At 53.4% G+C, this 15,663-nt stretch overlaps 5 protein-coding genes across 5 annotated transcripts; 4 read left to right on the top strand and 1 right to left on the bottom strand.

Moving 5' to 3' along the window:
• Positions 1–858: 858 nt before the first annotated feature.
• PG985_003186 (uncharacterized protein) lies at positions 859–2,810 on the top strand (the record flags this gene model as incomplete). Its single annotated transcript, XM_066822955.1, has 2 exons — positions 859–938; positions 1,001–2,810. 2 exons carry the CDS (start codon positions 859–861, stop codon positions 2,808–2,810), a joined length of 1,890 nt encoding a protein of 629 aa, XP_066690387.1.
• A 1,832-nt stretch (positions 2,811–4,642) lies between these two features.
• Positions 4,643–5,710, bottom strand: PG985_003187 (uncharacterized protein; the record flags this gene model as incomplete). The annotated part of the gene is made up of 2 exons (XM_066822956.1): positions 4,643–5,568; positions 5,674–5,710. 2 exons carry the CDS (start codon positions 5,708–5,710, stop codon positions 4,643–4,645), a joined length of 963 nt encoding a protein of 320 aa, XP_066690388.1.
• A 1,012-nt stretch (positions 5,711–6,722) lies between these two features.
• On the top strand, positions 6,723–7,827 carry PG985_003188 (uncharacterized protein; the record flags this gene model as incomplete). Its single annotated transcript, XM_066822957.1, has 2 exons — positions 6,723–6,999; positions 7,058–7,827. The coding sequence occupies 2 exons, from the start codon at positions 6,723–6,725 to the stop codon at positions 7,825–7,827; spliced, it is 1,047 nt and encodes a 348-aa protein (XP_066690389.1).
• A 4,339-nt stretch (positions 7,828–12,166) lies between these two features.
• PG985_003189 (uncharacterized protein) lies at positions 12,167–13,719 on the top strand (the record flags this gene model as incomplete). Its single annotated transcript, XM_066822958.1, has 2 exons — positions 12,167–12,215; positions 12,767–13,719. 2 exons carry the CDS (start codon positions 12,167–12,169, stop codon positions 13,717–13,719), a joined length of 1,002 nt encoding a protein of 333 aa, XP_066690390.1.
• Positions 13,720–14,073: 354 nt separating this feature from the next.
• On the top strand, positions 14,074–14,999 carry PG985_003190 (uncharacterized protein; the record flags this gene model as incomplete). Its single annotated transcript, XM_066822959.1, has 2 exons — positions 14,074–14,344; positions 14,422–14,999. The coding sequence occupies 2 exons, from the start codon at positions 14,074–14,076 to the stop codon at positions 14,997–14,999; spliced, it is 849 nt and encodes a 282-aa protein (XP_066690391.1).
• Positions 15,000–15,663: the final 664 nt, after the last annotated feature.

A 15,663-nucleotide genomic window follows, 5' to 3' on the forward strand; every position in this document is an offset into this window, starting at 1 on the left:
TCGTATCGCCGCCAGAATGTGCCCCAAAAGGAAAGTTGTGGTGTCCTATTATTAACCATCAGTAGTGGTAAAAAGACCTTTCACGAGGTGCTAGTTTCTGCTCACCAGTCGCTATGTATTTACTTGCATACACGAGCCCGAGTGGGCCGACGCTCGTCATCCAATCATTCCGCATAAACGCTGGCTCTGCCTAGGCGAGCCAAGCCCAAGACGGACTAGGCGCAGCCTCTGCTCTTCTGCACCGCGGCCGTTTTGTCCAACGGTGGGCCATGGCCGGCAAGGGAGGCATGGGACGGGGCTGGTCCGGACGATCGGGTTCTTGCAGGAAACAAGGTTGGCAAAAAGCACTCCGGCTCCCCCCCTACACGCTCGCTCATTGGCGATACGCGCCCCCAAGGAATCCATACGGCCCCTGTCGCTCCACTACCAGGGCCAAACCCGCAGAACGATTGGGCAACGAGCAGCTTCTGTACTACACCCAGTCGCTGACGTTCGATACTCTCCATTCGTGATGTAGACTGGGATGGAGCTTTCGGAGCGTCCAGCGATCCCACTGTTGTCATCATTGGGAGAGGTTGGCTCCGCAGCATCAGCCCACAAGAAAAATAAGGCACGTCGGGGGGGGGGGGTGTGTGGTCCAGTCAGCTCAGCCAGTGGTTCCTTTTGATATAAGATGCCGCTCCCGTCGTCGTTCAACAGGAGTAATACCACCCACGCTCTTCAGTTGCTCTCGACAATCACCAGCAGCAAGCCTCCAGTCACTCGCTTATCTGGTCGCATATCCTCGTCGTTGGACAATTACACAGCTCGGCCCTAATACCTTCGCTTTCGACTATAATCCGTAATATAATCTCAGCAATGTCGACTGCTCGTTTCGCCCTCGGCGCCCTGGCCCTCACCGGCCTGGCGGCTGCCAACCCCATCAAGCGCGGAGACTAGTAAGCCGCCCAGCTTCCCGTCGACCATTTTGAATCTCCTTGATGCTAACATGCCATGATAGCCCCGTCGTGGCTCCCCCGCCTTACTCGGTCCAGCCTCAGCCCTCTACGTCGGCTCAGACTACCTACCCGGTTGCCGAGACCACCCCGGCTCAGCCTACCTACCCGGTTGTTGAGACGACTTCCAAGACCTACCCGGTCGCTGAGACTACCTCGTCCAAGGCTACCTACCCGGTCGAGACCCCCGTCTACTCTACCAGCACCGCTGTTGAGTCGACCACTTCGACCGCCCCCGTCTACTCTGCCACCTCCGTGAGCAGCACTGACGTCGAGTCGACCACCTCTTCGGCCCCCGTCTACTCCGTCTCTTCTCTGACCAGCACCTACGTTGAGTCGACCACCTCGTCGGCCCCCGTTTACTCTGTCACCTCCGTGAGCAGCACCGCTGTCGAGTCCACGACCTCCTCCAAGCCTGGCTACCCTGTTGAGTCGCCCAGCTCTTCCAAGCCCGTCTACTCGGTCTCCAGCTCCGCTGTCGAGTCCACCACCTCCAGCAAGCCTGGCTACCCCGTCGAGACCCCCAGCTCCTCCAAGCCGGTCTACTCGGTCTCCAGCTCCGCTGTCGAGTCCACCACCTCCAGCAAGCCTGGCTACCCCGTCGAGACCCCCAGCTCCTCCAAGCCGGTCTACTCGGTTTCCAGCACGGCTGCTGAGTCCACCACCTCCAGCAAGCCTGGCTACCCCGTCGAGACCCCCAGCTCTTCCAAGCCGGTCTACTCGCTGACCAGCACCAAGTCGTACAACACGACCGCCCCTGGCTACCCCGTGTACACCCCCAGCCAGCCCGGCTACCCCGTCACCACCCCGGAGACCACCGTGGAGTACCCTACCACCGTTCCCCAGTACCCCACTGGCTACACCACCTCCACCGTCTACAGCACCAAGACCTACTCGGTCACCAAGTGCGCTGCCACCGTGACTGACTGCCCGGCTACCACCCAGCCCTACGTCACCACCGAGATCCAGACTACCGTCACCACTTGCCCCGTCTCCGAGGTCTCCACCACCCAGGCCACCACCACCGGCACTGTCACCGTGACCACCAAGAAGCCTGAGTACCCCACTGTCCCCTACCCGACCGCTCCTTACCCGGTTGTCAACACCTCGGCCCCGGTATACCCTACTTCTTACCCGGTCGTCCCGGTCGTGTCCACCTCGACTCTGTACTCGACCACTGTCTACACCACCAAGGAGTGTGAGGCCTGCACTGCTGTCACCTCGACGACTCAGTACCCCACTGCTTACACCACTGTTACCTGCTCCACCTCCACCCTGACCTCGCAGAGCCCTGAGCAGCCTACCTACCCGGCCGTTCCTCAGCAGCCCGAGCAGCCTACCTACCCGGCTGTTCCCCAGCAGCCTGAGCAGCCTACCAGCTACCCGGTCCAGCCCCCGGCTCCTACCTACCCTGCTCAGCCTCAGCAGCCCGAGCAGCCCCAGCAGCCGACTTACCCTGCCCAGCCTCAGCAGCCTCAGCAGCCCTCGAGCTACTCTGCTCAGCCTCCTGCTCCCACCTACCCTGCTCAGCCCGAGCAGCCTCAGCAGCCCGAGCAGCCTCAGCAGCCCGAGCAGCCTCAGCAGCCCGAGCAGCCTTCCAGCTACCCGGTCCAGCCCCCGGCTTCCACCTACCCTGCCGGCCCCATGTCGACCATGCACAGCTACCCGGTCACTCCCATGCCTACCCCGACCAAGTCGACCCCCGCCTCTTACCCCACCGGTAGCGCTCCCCCGGCCGTCACCGCTGGTGCTTCCCGCATGAGCGGAGCTGCCGCCGCCGCCGGTGTTGTGGCCGCCGTTGCTTTCCTGCTCTAATCGACCTTAATTGGTACGCTTCACGATCAATAAGAAAAGCGAGTCGCAAGACACAGCATTAGAGTCCATGGGAAGAATGAATTGGAAAGGCGTGTCAGTGGATGTGGCTAACAGGAAAACCGAAAACGAACAAAAATCAAAACAAATCTTCTTCTACATGTCTATTTTTTACTTCACACATAATGTTTTTTATTATTCTCGATGATCTGATCAGCAACAACAGCATCGTCTTGTTTGTTGTTGATCTGTCGCACCATCTTGTTCTCTACACTCTCTCACTATAGAAACGGGGTATATCGGTCAAGGAAATCATAAGGGAAAGGGAAGGATGGAAGGAAACACCCTTTTTCGGGGACATGACTTGATGAATTTTACGGCCAACTACCCCCACAGGCACGCACAAATATCATTGGACGGAGGCTTTTGGATAGAAGTGTTATATATAATGAGATACCTTTGATCATTATTACCTTGTGATTCTTGATACTTGCTGCTTCATATGTGAAATCGTCATCAAGACCAATGGTCTCGGATTGGGCGGAATGCTGAACTGCAACCACGGCAATATAGCACTTCGCTTGCAGGTCAAACTGGGAAACATCTGCTGCATAGCCCACAAATTGGGAATGGTCATTGAGTCAGATAATAGTTGCGTGATGATGCCGTGACGCTGTAGTTGAGGAGGGGCGGCAATGTTACATCCCAGTCCAAAATAGGCATGCCCATATGTAGGCGTTGCAGGAGAAGTGGCGAGAGAGTCGGGCCATCAGCATGTGCTTCGGGACAAGTATCGTGGGTAACATGTTCTGTCCCCAACCTAGCGAGCCGAACACAGTCTCTTCTTGTACCTCTCGATACGGCGCGACAGGAGTAATGGGGCATCATCAAGGCTGCCATTCCAGTCGGGATCAACCATCCATCTATCTAGTCGAGCCCATTCACCTAGTCTATGTGTTTGTATGGAGTGAGTTCTACATCAGGCCATCAGAATCCTCGCAGGCTAGAGTTACGACCGAATAATACACCTCTAGTGATTGAAAGACAGATGAAGCGTCTGCACGATGGTGTAAATACAAAGTGAGTTCGCTACGATCAGGCCTTTTGATATGGAAGTAACACCACGCTGGGTCACACTGAATCCCTAGTCCGGCAATGAATGCCGAGTGCTGGGTTGCCAAATAAGACCAGCGCTTCTCCTGATGGGATCCTACCGCATTCACGAGCGGCACCCCAGCTAGAATGGCTTCATCTTGCCACATGTAGGGAAAACTAGGAACACGCTTTGGACTGAGGCACGAAAGTAATGATATATTTGTCTCGAACCTCATGGAGGAAATCTTTGTGTGTATCTGGAGTTTTGTTATTTTGTCATTAGCATCAACCTATCGGGAAGCCCGTGCTCGCTAAACCCCCCAATGCCAGGTGTAGAATTATCATCAGTCTACCCTTCTTAAAATGACATGGACCTCAGCCTAAGGCCTCAAACAGCAATAGACCTTGTACGGATTGAGGGCTGCCATATGTATCCATACACAGGTTCTGCAATCCCTCCTCCAAGGCACACCCTCAGCATGCCAGTATTCGTCCAGTGCCTCTAGAGCTATCCATTCATTATATGCAGCGGGAGCCAGCATACTGCCAGTCGGGAGAGAGGGCTAGGTCTTTTTCGCGAGAACCAGAGAAAACGTGCTTTTGTAGCAGCAAGGGGCGATATCCGACATAAGCCTTGCCGACCAACTCTACTATCGTTCGTCCATTATCCTGAAAAGCCACTAAGGATGTTCCATTGGGCGAGTAAGTATACATCCTTAGAGGCTTCCGATTTTCACGCCTCAGTAGTCTTCCTCTTCGTCGTCATAAGCTGGCCGGGCGTCGAAGTAGCGGTGGTTGCAAGCCTGCTTCGCAGAGATACGGCCGGCCGGGTCGTACTTGAGCGTCAACTCCAGAAGCTCCAGACCGTACTTGTCGAGGTTGCTGCACAGGGTCTGGGAGTAGTCACGCTGCCACTTGGGGAAGGATGACTTGAAATCGGGGTACGATGTGACACCGGGCCATGTCTCCTCGTTCGGGGTGCCAAGGAGTCGGAAGGTCTTGAAGATTTGATCGATCTCAGAGTCGCCGGGGAAAAGAGGCTTCCTTGTGCACATCTCGGCGAAGATGCAACCGACGGACCACATATCGACGCCCGTAGCGTATTGACGACCTCCCAGCAGAATCTCGGGGGCTCTGTACCACAAAGTCACGACCTCGTGTGTGTAGGTGCGCAAGGGCACACCAAAGGCGCGAGCAAGACCGAAATCGGCGAGCTTGAGGTTACCCTCTCGGTTGATAAGCAAATTCTGAGGCTTCAGATCGCGATGGATGACTCGGTGGCTGTGGCAGTATCGTACACCCTCGCAAAGCTGGCTCATGAACTTTTTCACGATGGCAGCTCCCATACCAATCTTGCTCAGCTGAATGGTCGAGCCTTCGGGAAGGGCCTTGCCTCGTCCACCATCGGCAACAGGCAGGGCCTCCATGTACTTCTTCAGATCCAGGTCGAGGAACTCGAAGACGAGGTAGAGCTTATGGCCGTCGGCATGGACAATGTTGAGCAACTGGACGATGTTGTCGTTTCGCATCTCCTTCAGGAGGGAGATCTCGCGGATGGCAGTGGAAGGGACGCCCTCATCCTCGGCCTCGAGTCGGATCTTCTTCAGGGCGACGATGCGCCCATCGTGGAGCAAGTCTCGAGCCTTGTAAACCACACCATAGGTGCCTATGAGGTGCAGCTGCGTTAGCAATGATACGGCATATTGAACGACAGAAAACCGAGGCGGGAAAAAGACCAGCAGCACACTAAGGGGGTTTGAAGATTACGTACCTTCACCGATCTTCTCCAACTTTTGATAGTTCTCCATGGCACAGACACCAGCAGTCGCTAATTCGATCGGGGAGGCGAGTTCTGAACCAAGCTGTCGCGGCTGGTGTATTTGTGCTCGGGATGTAATCCGGAATCACGACAAGGAGCCTTAGGGGATGGTCGTTGGCTGGTTGCGACACAGACCCTGAATCCGATGGATCGATGGTGGGGTGGATTCGTCGACGAGCGTTTGGACCAAAGGGGGAAAACGAGGGGCAGCCCGGAAGAAACAAGATCAAAACGGCTGAAAGTAGCGACGGGGACAGAGACAGAAAAAAAAGGAAACAAAACAAGAAGCCTCGTCGGAGGGCGTGGATATTGTGCGCGCAGTTGAACTTACTAGGCCTTAGTGATTGGACTCCATCAACGAAGAGGAAGGAATGGGCTGGGGATGGGTGTTGTGTGTTGATGTTGACTTTCAATGTTGACTTGACCAACGAGAGCAGCTTTTTTTTTGGCGGCTACTGCTGCAGTGCTGACAGTCCACAGGCTCTGGAATTCAGACCGATTCGATGTGCTGTTCAGATGCTAATGCCAGCTAAACCTACTGTGGTTTACTTGGGTAGGCGCCTACCTGCCAGTGCCAGGCCTTTGACCGACCTATCGAATCCACTAAAACTCGAGCTTGACAGTGTGTTATTAATAAACAATCTGGCGCGCTTGACCATCATGCATAACGCGATCTGTGTGGCTTGGCGTCGCGTTGCCCGTGGCTTTTTGTGTAAGCTTTGTGGAAGGCCAGGCTGCTGCTTATCGCTTATCTAAAGTCCGCACTCAATGCATGCTCTGCTTGCTGCCCCTCCATCCAAACCAGACCATCGTCACAGGCCTGGAATTGAATGACCCTTGCTAGCATGAGTCGATGCTCCCGATGTGCATTTCGAAGAGCACCGAGTGATTGAACAATAAAACTCTTACTTGGCATTGCCATTTTGTCGAATACCAGAGTCGACAATCGAACCAAAAACCAGTCCGGTTTCTGATTGCGGGAACCCCCCTTCTGGCCCATGATGACTGTGAATCTCACCACTCTCGATGCACATGAGCAGCCCAATCCGGAGCTGAAGGGCACATGGAAAACCTACTCCAGAACGGAGCATGCCGACTTCGTGGATCATCCAGACATAGATGACTTATCCGTCCCAGAAAAACTCAAAGAGTTTCAGTCGGCTGGCTCTATCCCATCAGAGACACTCCTCTCTGCTTTCCGGAGTCTCGAGGGTGATGACTGGCAGCCGAGCTCAGACATCACCGATGCCCCTATCTACTTCCACCCGTTACTCCCAGGTACCATCACATGACTTCCCACAACCCACCGTCAGAAGGAAGCTTACAGTTCCATCAGGACTACTCATTTTGCCGTCATTAATACCGCCAAGCGTCCAGAAGACTCTTGTATCGCGGATGGCGCACAGAGACCTCAGTGACCCTACTCATCAGACCAATCTGCATCTCCATTATGATCTTCCGTACATTGATGGAGATGATACCCAAGACAAGTCCTTCTTCTCTCTTACTCGAGATTCGGACGTCAGGTTCAAGCCCAAAGACCCCGATGTGCACAAACCGTTATCTATCAAGCAGGTCCTGGATCGCAAGCTGAGCTGGGTCACACTGGGTGGGCAGTACGACTGGACAAATCGGGTGTACCCAGGCCAGAAGCCCCCCGAGTTCCCGCCCGACATATGTGGCCTCCTGCAAACCCTGTTCCCCGAGACGCTGGCACAGGCGGCCATTGTCAACTTCTACACCCTAGGGGATACCATGATGATGCATCGAGACGTGAGCGAAGAGACGGACAAGGGATTAGCCAGCCTCAGCATCGGATGCGATGCGCTCTTCATGATCGCCCCCAACGACTACAATGCGCGCTCGTCGGAGCTCGAGAAGGAGTTCGGACGGAAGCCGTACCTCCTCTTGCGGCTGAAGTCGGGAGATGCCATATACATGACCAAGGACTCCCGCTTCGCGTGGCACGGCGTCCCCAAGGTACTGAAGGGCACTTGCCCGGACTTTTTGGCTGACTGGCCTGCCGAGGACGGGAAGTATGAAGAGTGGAAAGGTTGGATGAAGAACAAGCGTATCAATTTGAACGTGAGGCAGATGAGAGACTAGAAATGAAATAACCAGTACCAGTCTGGTCAGATCTACCCAAATAACGAGGTCAAAGGCTATGCCGGATTCGCATGCAGCTGGTCACGTAGAGCATGCCTGCATAAACCTCAGTAAATTGCAGATGACTTCGGGCCTTTGCATGTCAATCATTCTTTTCTAGTAAGTCATTATTTCATCCGTATCGATCAAAACTGCTCAAGGGCGAGATGACCGTTCCCAGCAAAACTCACGAAATGTATTTGACCGACAGGGATTGCTATGAATAGGGGAAGGGATGGGACAAAGGATTCAAGGGTTGCCCGAGAAACCTACAGATCTACGAATGCTTGGTAGGCTAATCGCATCCAACAAACTCATGCAGGTCCGGCATTCGCATCTGCCCTTTATGTACACCAAACATCATACCTCAACAACATACCTGCTTTATGATCCCGTCAGGGGTTGGTTTCCAAGGTTCCCCAAAGGCCATTATTCCCACTCGCAGCCCAACCATAATCTATCTATAGACGAGGAAATATAAGTTATTAAGATTCTTCTGTGGCCCAACTTTGATTCCCACATTACCACAACATACGCCTTCATACCTATCTCGAGCCGCCTCAGCCAACTTGCATAACAGACCCCGGTTCCGCCTCTACAACCAACTCACAGATAACCCCCAACCCATTCTCACTCATCATGTGTGGAGTTGAGACTCAAAAGTACCCTTGTGGACACCAAAGCACAAAGTATCACTACTGCAATCGCTCCACCGTTGGCACCGATCGCCAGAGGGCGCACTGCGGTACGCTGCACCAGCTCCCGGACGTCTCCCACACTTCCGGCTGCGTCTTTACCCGCTGCCAATGGCTCTTGAAGATGCCTTGTTGGTGGTGCCACGAGTGCGGCACGTATACCTTTGATCAATACGACCCATATTGCCACAACTGCGATCATGAGTGCTGCAAAGACTGTCAGGAGGGTCCGTATCAGTCGACCCCATGAAATAAATGGTCATGGCTTTCGTTTCTGCGTCCATTGTACGGGCCCATATCCGACCCGGAAGAAAAACTTCCTTGAGTTTGGAACGGAAAGCTGCTGGGCAACTGACTTTCGTGGATAAAAGTGATCATGCTTGGGACCGCGAGCGGTGGAATTTGGAGGTTCCGATAGGTTTATTATAAGACTTACATGTTCACTCACGTTTTGGAGGCCTCGTACTTTACGATCCAGTGACTATTACAAGCCGTGTTCGTCTAAAATACCGCCGTTATATTCTCAATGAGCTAGCTAATCTGGTCTGGGAAACCCCCTTGCAGAACAAGAGTACGGTTGCCCCTGGAATGCCCATGCAGGGCAACGATTCGCTCGCAAACACGATCTGTCCTTGTCTGATGTGACAGGAGAAATCAATGTATGCCGGTTTCCATCCAGACCAAGCTACCCGGGCAGAAACAAAGCTTTACAAAGCGAAGGCTGCCTTGACAATACAATCTCCAACAAAGGCATTACACAAAATGCCTTATTAGTTTTGAAAGTCTCCAACATGTACGAATCCCGTAGAACAACCGTATAAGACCTTTGGAATGGCCGGGAAATGCGAAAAACAGTGTACCTTACCTCGCTCGCCACTAGTTATAGGAACAGCCATCCAAAATACGTAATCCCCGCGTTGGCTCCCAATGTGTCTCATAGAACTGCAGATTTGGCCCTGTGGTCACCGCCGCCCGAGCTATGTATGGTGCCACAAGCACCGTATCTTTACAGACGGATCAATGACGCCCTGCGAGGGCGTGGCCTGTAGCCCCAAGTACATGCAGGGCAAGTGTCTCGTCATTGGACTATGTTGCTTTCACGAGAAAGGGCCCCTTTGGCGTTGCCACGCGTGCGGAGGGCAGAATTACAACAGGGGAGACTGTCAGGCGCCCGTATGGAGCAGCGAGACAAATGGCGTTGCGGGATGCAGCCATTTCTGCTGCAAGGACTGCACGAAACAAGCAACTACCCTCGGTCTCGTGGCCGATTTGAGATAAGGATTCACCTGGGGAAATGGCCGGTTTTGGGGGATTCGGTGGAAAGCACCGCCAGTGGTCGGTGCTACGGAAACAATTGATAAGCATCTTGATGAGAGTTGGAACGGACAGACGGCAATGGGGGAGCTGGTCAGACAGCCGTGCATGTACATATGATATGAGAATCGGTATATTCCTCTGCAACAAATGTGTCTCATCTCCAGAAACCAGAGACTAGAATATTTTTGAAACCCAGTGTCCATGGACCATGACGACCAAACCGTGAACTGGGCCGCAACTGCCATCGTCTTCCCAAGCAGCCGCCCTGATAACTTAACCATCCCGAACATACCCGCTAAGCCAGCCCATGGTGTAGACTCGTGGAAGTCCACCTTTATTGCCAAAACAGCGGGTTACAAGGCGTATGTCGATGTCGAACGAGGAGATCCGGAACTGGGCAAAGATTGGACAGCAGTAGTATCGCCAAAGATACATGACCCAGGCTAATCCTTTTGTACTGATCGTCCTTTGCTGATGATGGGGCTGGTCTACAACTTGTCGAATAGTAGCCATGTCGAAACGCCACATACTATGGGAAAATTAATGTCATTAGCCCGTGAACGACCTTAATTGCCCTAGGAAGCTGCATCGAACTGTTATAGTTTTCAGTGTTTCTTGTCTGCCCAAAATTCTCGTTAGCTATCCTCTTGCTAAAATTTTGCAAAAGCTGGGTAAAAAAAGACCCTTTAGCGAAGTTCAGCTACGGGGAAAACAGCTTAGAAAAAAAAAAAAAAAAAAAAAAAAAAAAAGAAACAACTGGTCTTTGGCTTGTTGGAAGATGATGGAGAAGATAGGAAACTGGTTGGATACTTACATTTTCTCCCCCTCTTCCTCCCCTATAGCGCCACGGCGGCCTTCCCACCTTGCCCACCTCTACCCCGATGCGCCCTGGTTGGAACTGTTAGTATCCAAGAAACCCTCCGTTTCCCCTGATGGGGTCGTGTTTTTGTTGGTTTTCGTACTGGAGTTGAACGCTGGTTAGCCATGTTCAATAATGATGAGAGAAATTAAGTCTCACACCATCTTCCAGTCAGCCACGAGACCAGTTGTTGTTGTTGAGAGTGCTGCCCGTTAGAACGACTCATATGGCTTGATTTACAGCAGGAAGTTGGTCTCACGATGCCGCCTCATTGGCCGATGGAGGAGTTAGTGCGACCTGCGCGCGGGGCGCGGCGACGACAAGGTCTGCGATGTTGGAAGCCCCGGCCACGTAAGCTCGGGTGCGGCTGATGAAGTTGGGCGGTGGGGGTCATTCGGCGACAGAGGGCAGCGGCGACAGAGGGCAGACATGCGAAGAAGTAATAAGGGCTCTTCATGTTCACATCGGACGACGACCGATACTCACGGGACCTCTGGGGCAGATTGTACTCGGACAAAAGGCCAATCATCCATCATATGTTAATGAGTATCTCCAATATTACTCCTATTCTTTAAGCCGAACACCAAGCGAGAGCGAGGACTAACAAAGAGCAAGTAGTCATAAGAGCATACATTCCTGTTCAGCATGCTTGCTTAGGGGGTGTGCTAGCTAGCCCCTTGGGTGTTATACCACATTACGGCACAACCCCATGAAAGCCAGTGGTATTGTCTGAAAACCTCCAGTTGCCTCCATGAGTGGCCATAATTCAGCCCCAAACTCGAGCACGTCATCCGCATCTGCGCTCACGACCCCGACTACCACGAAGCCACCTACCTGGTTGCGCCCGGACCCTCTTCCTCACCCTCTTCCTCACTTACCCTCCCCGCCATCTGAATCAATCAGTTGGAACGTCAAGTTCTGACAAAGAGCATGCAGGGTTGCCAGCACAGTGGCGTTCTCGAGTCGGCGATTGAGGAATATGGGAGTTCCGGCGGACACAGATATATATACACTGTACATCTCCCCTCAAAGATGAGAGCCTGGATAGGTAATCGGTATATCCATGTATTCACACACATTTCATGCCTTCAATTAGGAAGTGCAGGGACTGATGCTATCTGCTAGGATGAATAGAGCGAACCGATGTGGAGACTGGAGTCGGTGAACTGTACAGCGCTAGGGGACCACTGTTCTGGTACCATTGGCGCTAAAATCTCAACCCTAACATTGAATCGACTTCTCCCCCATCAGAACCCCAACACCATCGCGGGAGTGCCAGTATTACTGAGAAGGGTTTACCGTTGACACCTAAACCGGGGCATCAAACCCAATTTCTTGTATCAAAACTCTTTTTGTAGGCTGAATCTTGCCCAGCTGTGTTTCAATAGCTGAGGCTGGTGTTAAGAGCCCAATGGCCAAAGAGACCAAGATGGCCGTCAGCACGTTGGACCACTTTGTGCGATTCACTACAGATTCCGGTACGTCCAAACTTCTTTGCGTCAAAGGTCCAAGGGCTCTTTCTACCACACCGTGGTCATACTCTGTGAACACTTCTACATTCATTTCCTGTGAGGCATGAGCAAGAAACAAGTGAGTGTCATCTCCCCAGATTGGCATCATCCAGTAATGGGCTTCTCCGAGCCTGTTGATCAAATGGCAGTCGTGGGTGCATCTATAAGTGATCATGTATGAGTAATTGAACTCATGTATGTCAATGGTAGAGGCCACAGTGGAACTCGAGCTCGAGGTTGGCAGATTTAAATTGACGCTGGGATTGACTGAATGTATAACCGGCCGGCCACCCCGGTGTCACAATTTTGATCGCCGACCTCTTGAGACAGCTTACAGTGCCTCGAGGGCTAGCTTCAAGAGTGTTAGAGAATGCATAGAAATCCCCACTGATATTTGGATCTTCGTCCCGGCATACTTGGCCCTTCTTCAGCTTTCTGAATAGGGCACTTGTCGTTTTCTCTCGTCATCATTTTGGGACAGCTATGAAACTAGGACACGTAGGCTGATACCTTTCCAGTTGGCCTCGAGCGCACTTTACGGCTGTTCCAATCCATCATACAGATCCTGTCTGCCTACCCCTTACTCCAGGACCTGGCGCTGCTGCCACTGCTAAACTACAACCACGCATCTGGCGCCAAAGGCATCATAACCCTCGCCACCACCCAGCCCATCCTGTCGGCCCTGCGCCAGCGCCTCGGCCTCGTCCGCCGTACCTTCCGGTTGTTCCGGTTCCTGGAGTCCTTCCGAGCCGCTCAGCTCCTGTACACCAGCGACGCCCTCCTCGGGCCATCGTCAGGAAAGAAGCACCCATCCTGGGTCCGGAGCGAGGTATGGCTCGAGGTGCTCTCGCGCACCTTCAACGGCATGTACCTGCTGCTCGAGGCCAGCACGATGGTCGAGGCGTTGCAGATCGAGGGGTTGGCGATTTGGACCCCCGAGTGGACGCACACCCTCACCATCGAGGCGCAGCGCTTCTGGCTCTTCGCCCTCGTCTGCTCCGTCCTCTCCGGCCTGCTCAAGATGCTCAAGGTAATGGCGTACACGCCCGTCCCGGAGGTGGGCGACGTGTTCTCCGAGGGGAAGGAGAAGAAGACCGACACTGCTCCCGCCGTCACCACCGCTGCTAGTAGTACTACTGCCTCAGCGGACAGTGGTATTACAGAAGAGAAAGCGAAGGAGACCGGCGAGGAGGAACCGTTCGACATGGTGAAAGAGCAGGAGCGGCTTCGTCGTATCGTACAGAAGAGGAAGGCCGGAAGAGTCTTGTGGCGCCGGGCGGTGCGCGCCCAGATGCACGGCCTGGGCCGTGGCGTCGCGGCCAGCGCCCTGGATATCGTGTTGCCGGGCGCCGCTGTCGGCTGGGTAAACGCAGATACGGGAACAGTCGGAGTCGCGATGTTCGTGACGACCATTCTCACGGGCATGGATGTATGGGAGCGCTGCGGACGGGAGTTGATGATGGGCCAATGATGGGCCACGATCGGCTTTGCCAGGATATGGTAACATCTATGCACGTCAGAATCTAAAGAAGTAGAGAGCGGGTCCAATTGTTTATTTCATATGAGAGCAGTGGCATATGATTGAATAGCTAGAGATTTATAGAAGGGGGGAATAAAACATAGAGAGAGCATGGAGCTCCAACTACCTAATGCAGCATTCCCAAGCCATGACCAATCGCAATACCACAGCCTCAAGAGTCTTATCAACATAATGAGCGACGTGAAGGAAAAGAAGCCCAATCAAGAACACCACTATGCAATGCAAGCTCTGTATCGCATCCTATACAGAACCCATGCCCTCCTGCCGACTCGCAGCTTTCTCAAAATGCGCCGATCCGGTATTGCCAGCTTGAGCCGGCTCCTTGTTCCTGAACTCACCTCAGAGAACATGTTTGTTGACTGCTTACGCCGTGACGGATACGGGCTGCTTTCCACTCGCGGCGGACTGCGCTGCTGGCTCGTCCTGTGGGAGTCGAATCCGGTACTGGTATGGCTCGTCGCGCTTGTAGTTGAGAGTGATAGAGAAGGGACCACACGAAGAGAGGTGAGGGAGGACGACCATAATGTATTGGAAGCCCCTATATACACAGCCACTCGTTAGTGTCCGAGTCCTCCGTCTGGAGTTATGCTGTCGCAAGGGGAGACTAGCTGGTCTACTTACACCAATATCGAGGTAAGGACAGTGACGGCTGTCGGGGCATACCAATCAGCGGCAACGAGGATGTCGAACAGCATGAGAAAGCTGGCGAGGATGAGGTCCACCAGGCCTTGGCCGATAATCCGCTGGATGAGGGACGGCTTGCGGGCATGTTGTTGGTGTTGTTGCTGAGCTTCGCCATGACCGCCACCCTCTTCATCGTCATCGCCGCCGTGACAGAACAGCTTCCACCTGCCCACGGTGCAGCTAACTTCCATGTCGTCCACATCCCCGTGCTCGGGAATGCACAGCAGCTTCGCCATGACCGCCTTTGGGACCAGCTTGAACATGTTCCAGAACATCACAAGAAACGTGATAGTAGTGAGGGTAGCGCCCAAACCGGTATCGCTATAATTGGGGCTACTCGTCAACAGCACCATGCTGTCGGCGAAGGCAAGCGCAATGGAGGTCGGCCGGAGAAACCACATCAAGACTTGATTTGCTGGCCAAGCCCTGTCGCTGCCATCTTCGTCTCGATAGCCGTGAGCAGGCGGGCTGAGGGGTCGGGCTATCATGGATGGATGGAGATGGCCTGCAGATGTACCCTCTTCTGATTCACGGCCAGACATGAGAGGGCGGGTGGCCTCGTCGAAGGAGGGGGTTTGCGAAACCGACACCATTTCTTTTGACGTATCGAAACTGAGTATAGAGCCGTTCTTGAATGTAGGTGTAGTCTAATCGCAATGTAGCAGTAATTTGTGAAAGCACAGAAAAGAGTGTACTCCTCTTATACGCCTCCATCGTTTGCTATTGATACTTGCGGGCCGGCTTCATCGACGAAGGATCACGGTTTCTATGGGACTGAAACAAGTATGCAATACTTGATTGGCTTGAGCCCATTGCGTTGGCTGTGCAAGACTCGTCACCACCGTCAGCATGCTGGGATGTTGGAATTTCGGTGCCTAGATGCCATGGCAGTTGGCAATGCTTGAACGCTGTTGGCTGGGTTGGCTCTCTGGGGCCACAATACTGCGTTGACCTCTAGAGGAGGTGCATAAGAGACCCCAAAGGCTGTGTCTTGGCCCTGGATCAAACAACATATTCATAATGACTCGAGTTGGGATACGATTGTAATATTGCGGGTTGCTGCCCCGGTGGCTGTTGCTCCTTCGAACCAAGGACGTGATCGACGGGGACCTTTCCGTTTTAAGAATTGTGCTGCCTAACGAGCCAACTCAATACCGTGACATGCCCGCGTCGCGGTTTGGTTCGTCAATT

This window comes from Apiospora marii (genome assembly GCF_038362585.1).
Source record: "Apiospora marii strain CBS 49790 chromosome Unknown utg000002l_segment0_segment0, whole genome shotgun sequence".
Classification (NCBI taxonomy): Eukaryota; Fungi; Ascomycota; class Sordariomycetes; order Amphisphaeriales; family Apiosporaceae; genus Apiospora; species Apiospora marii.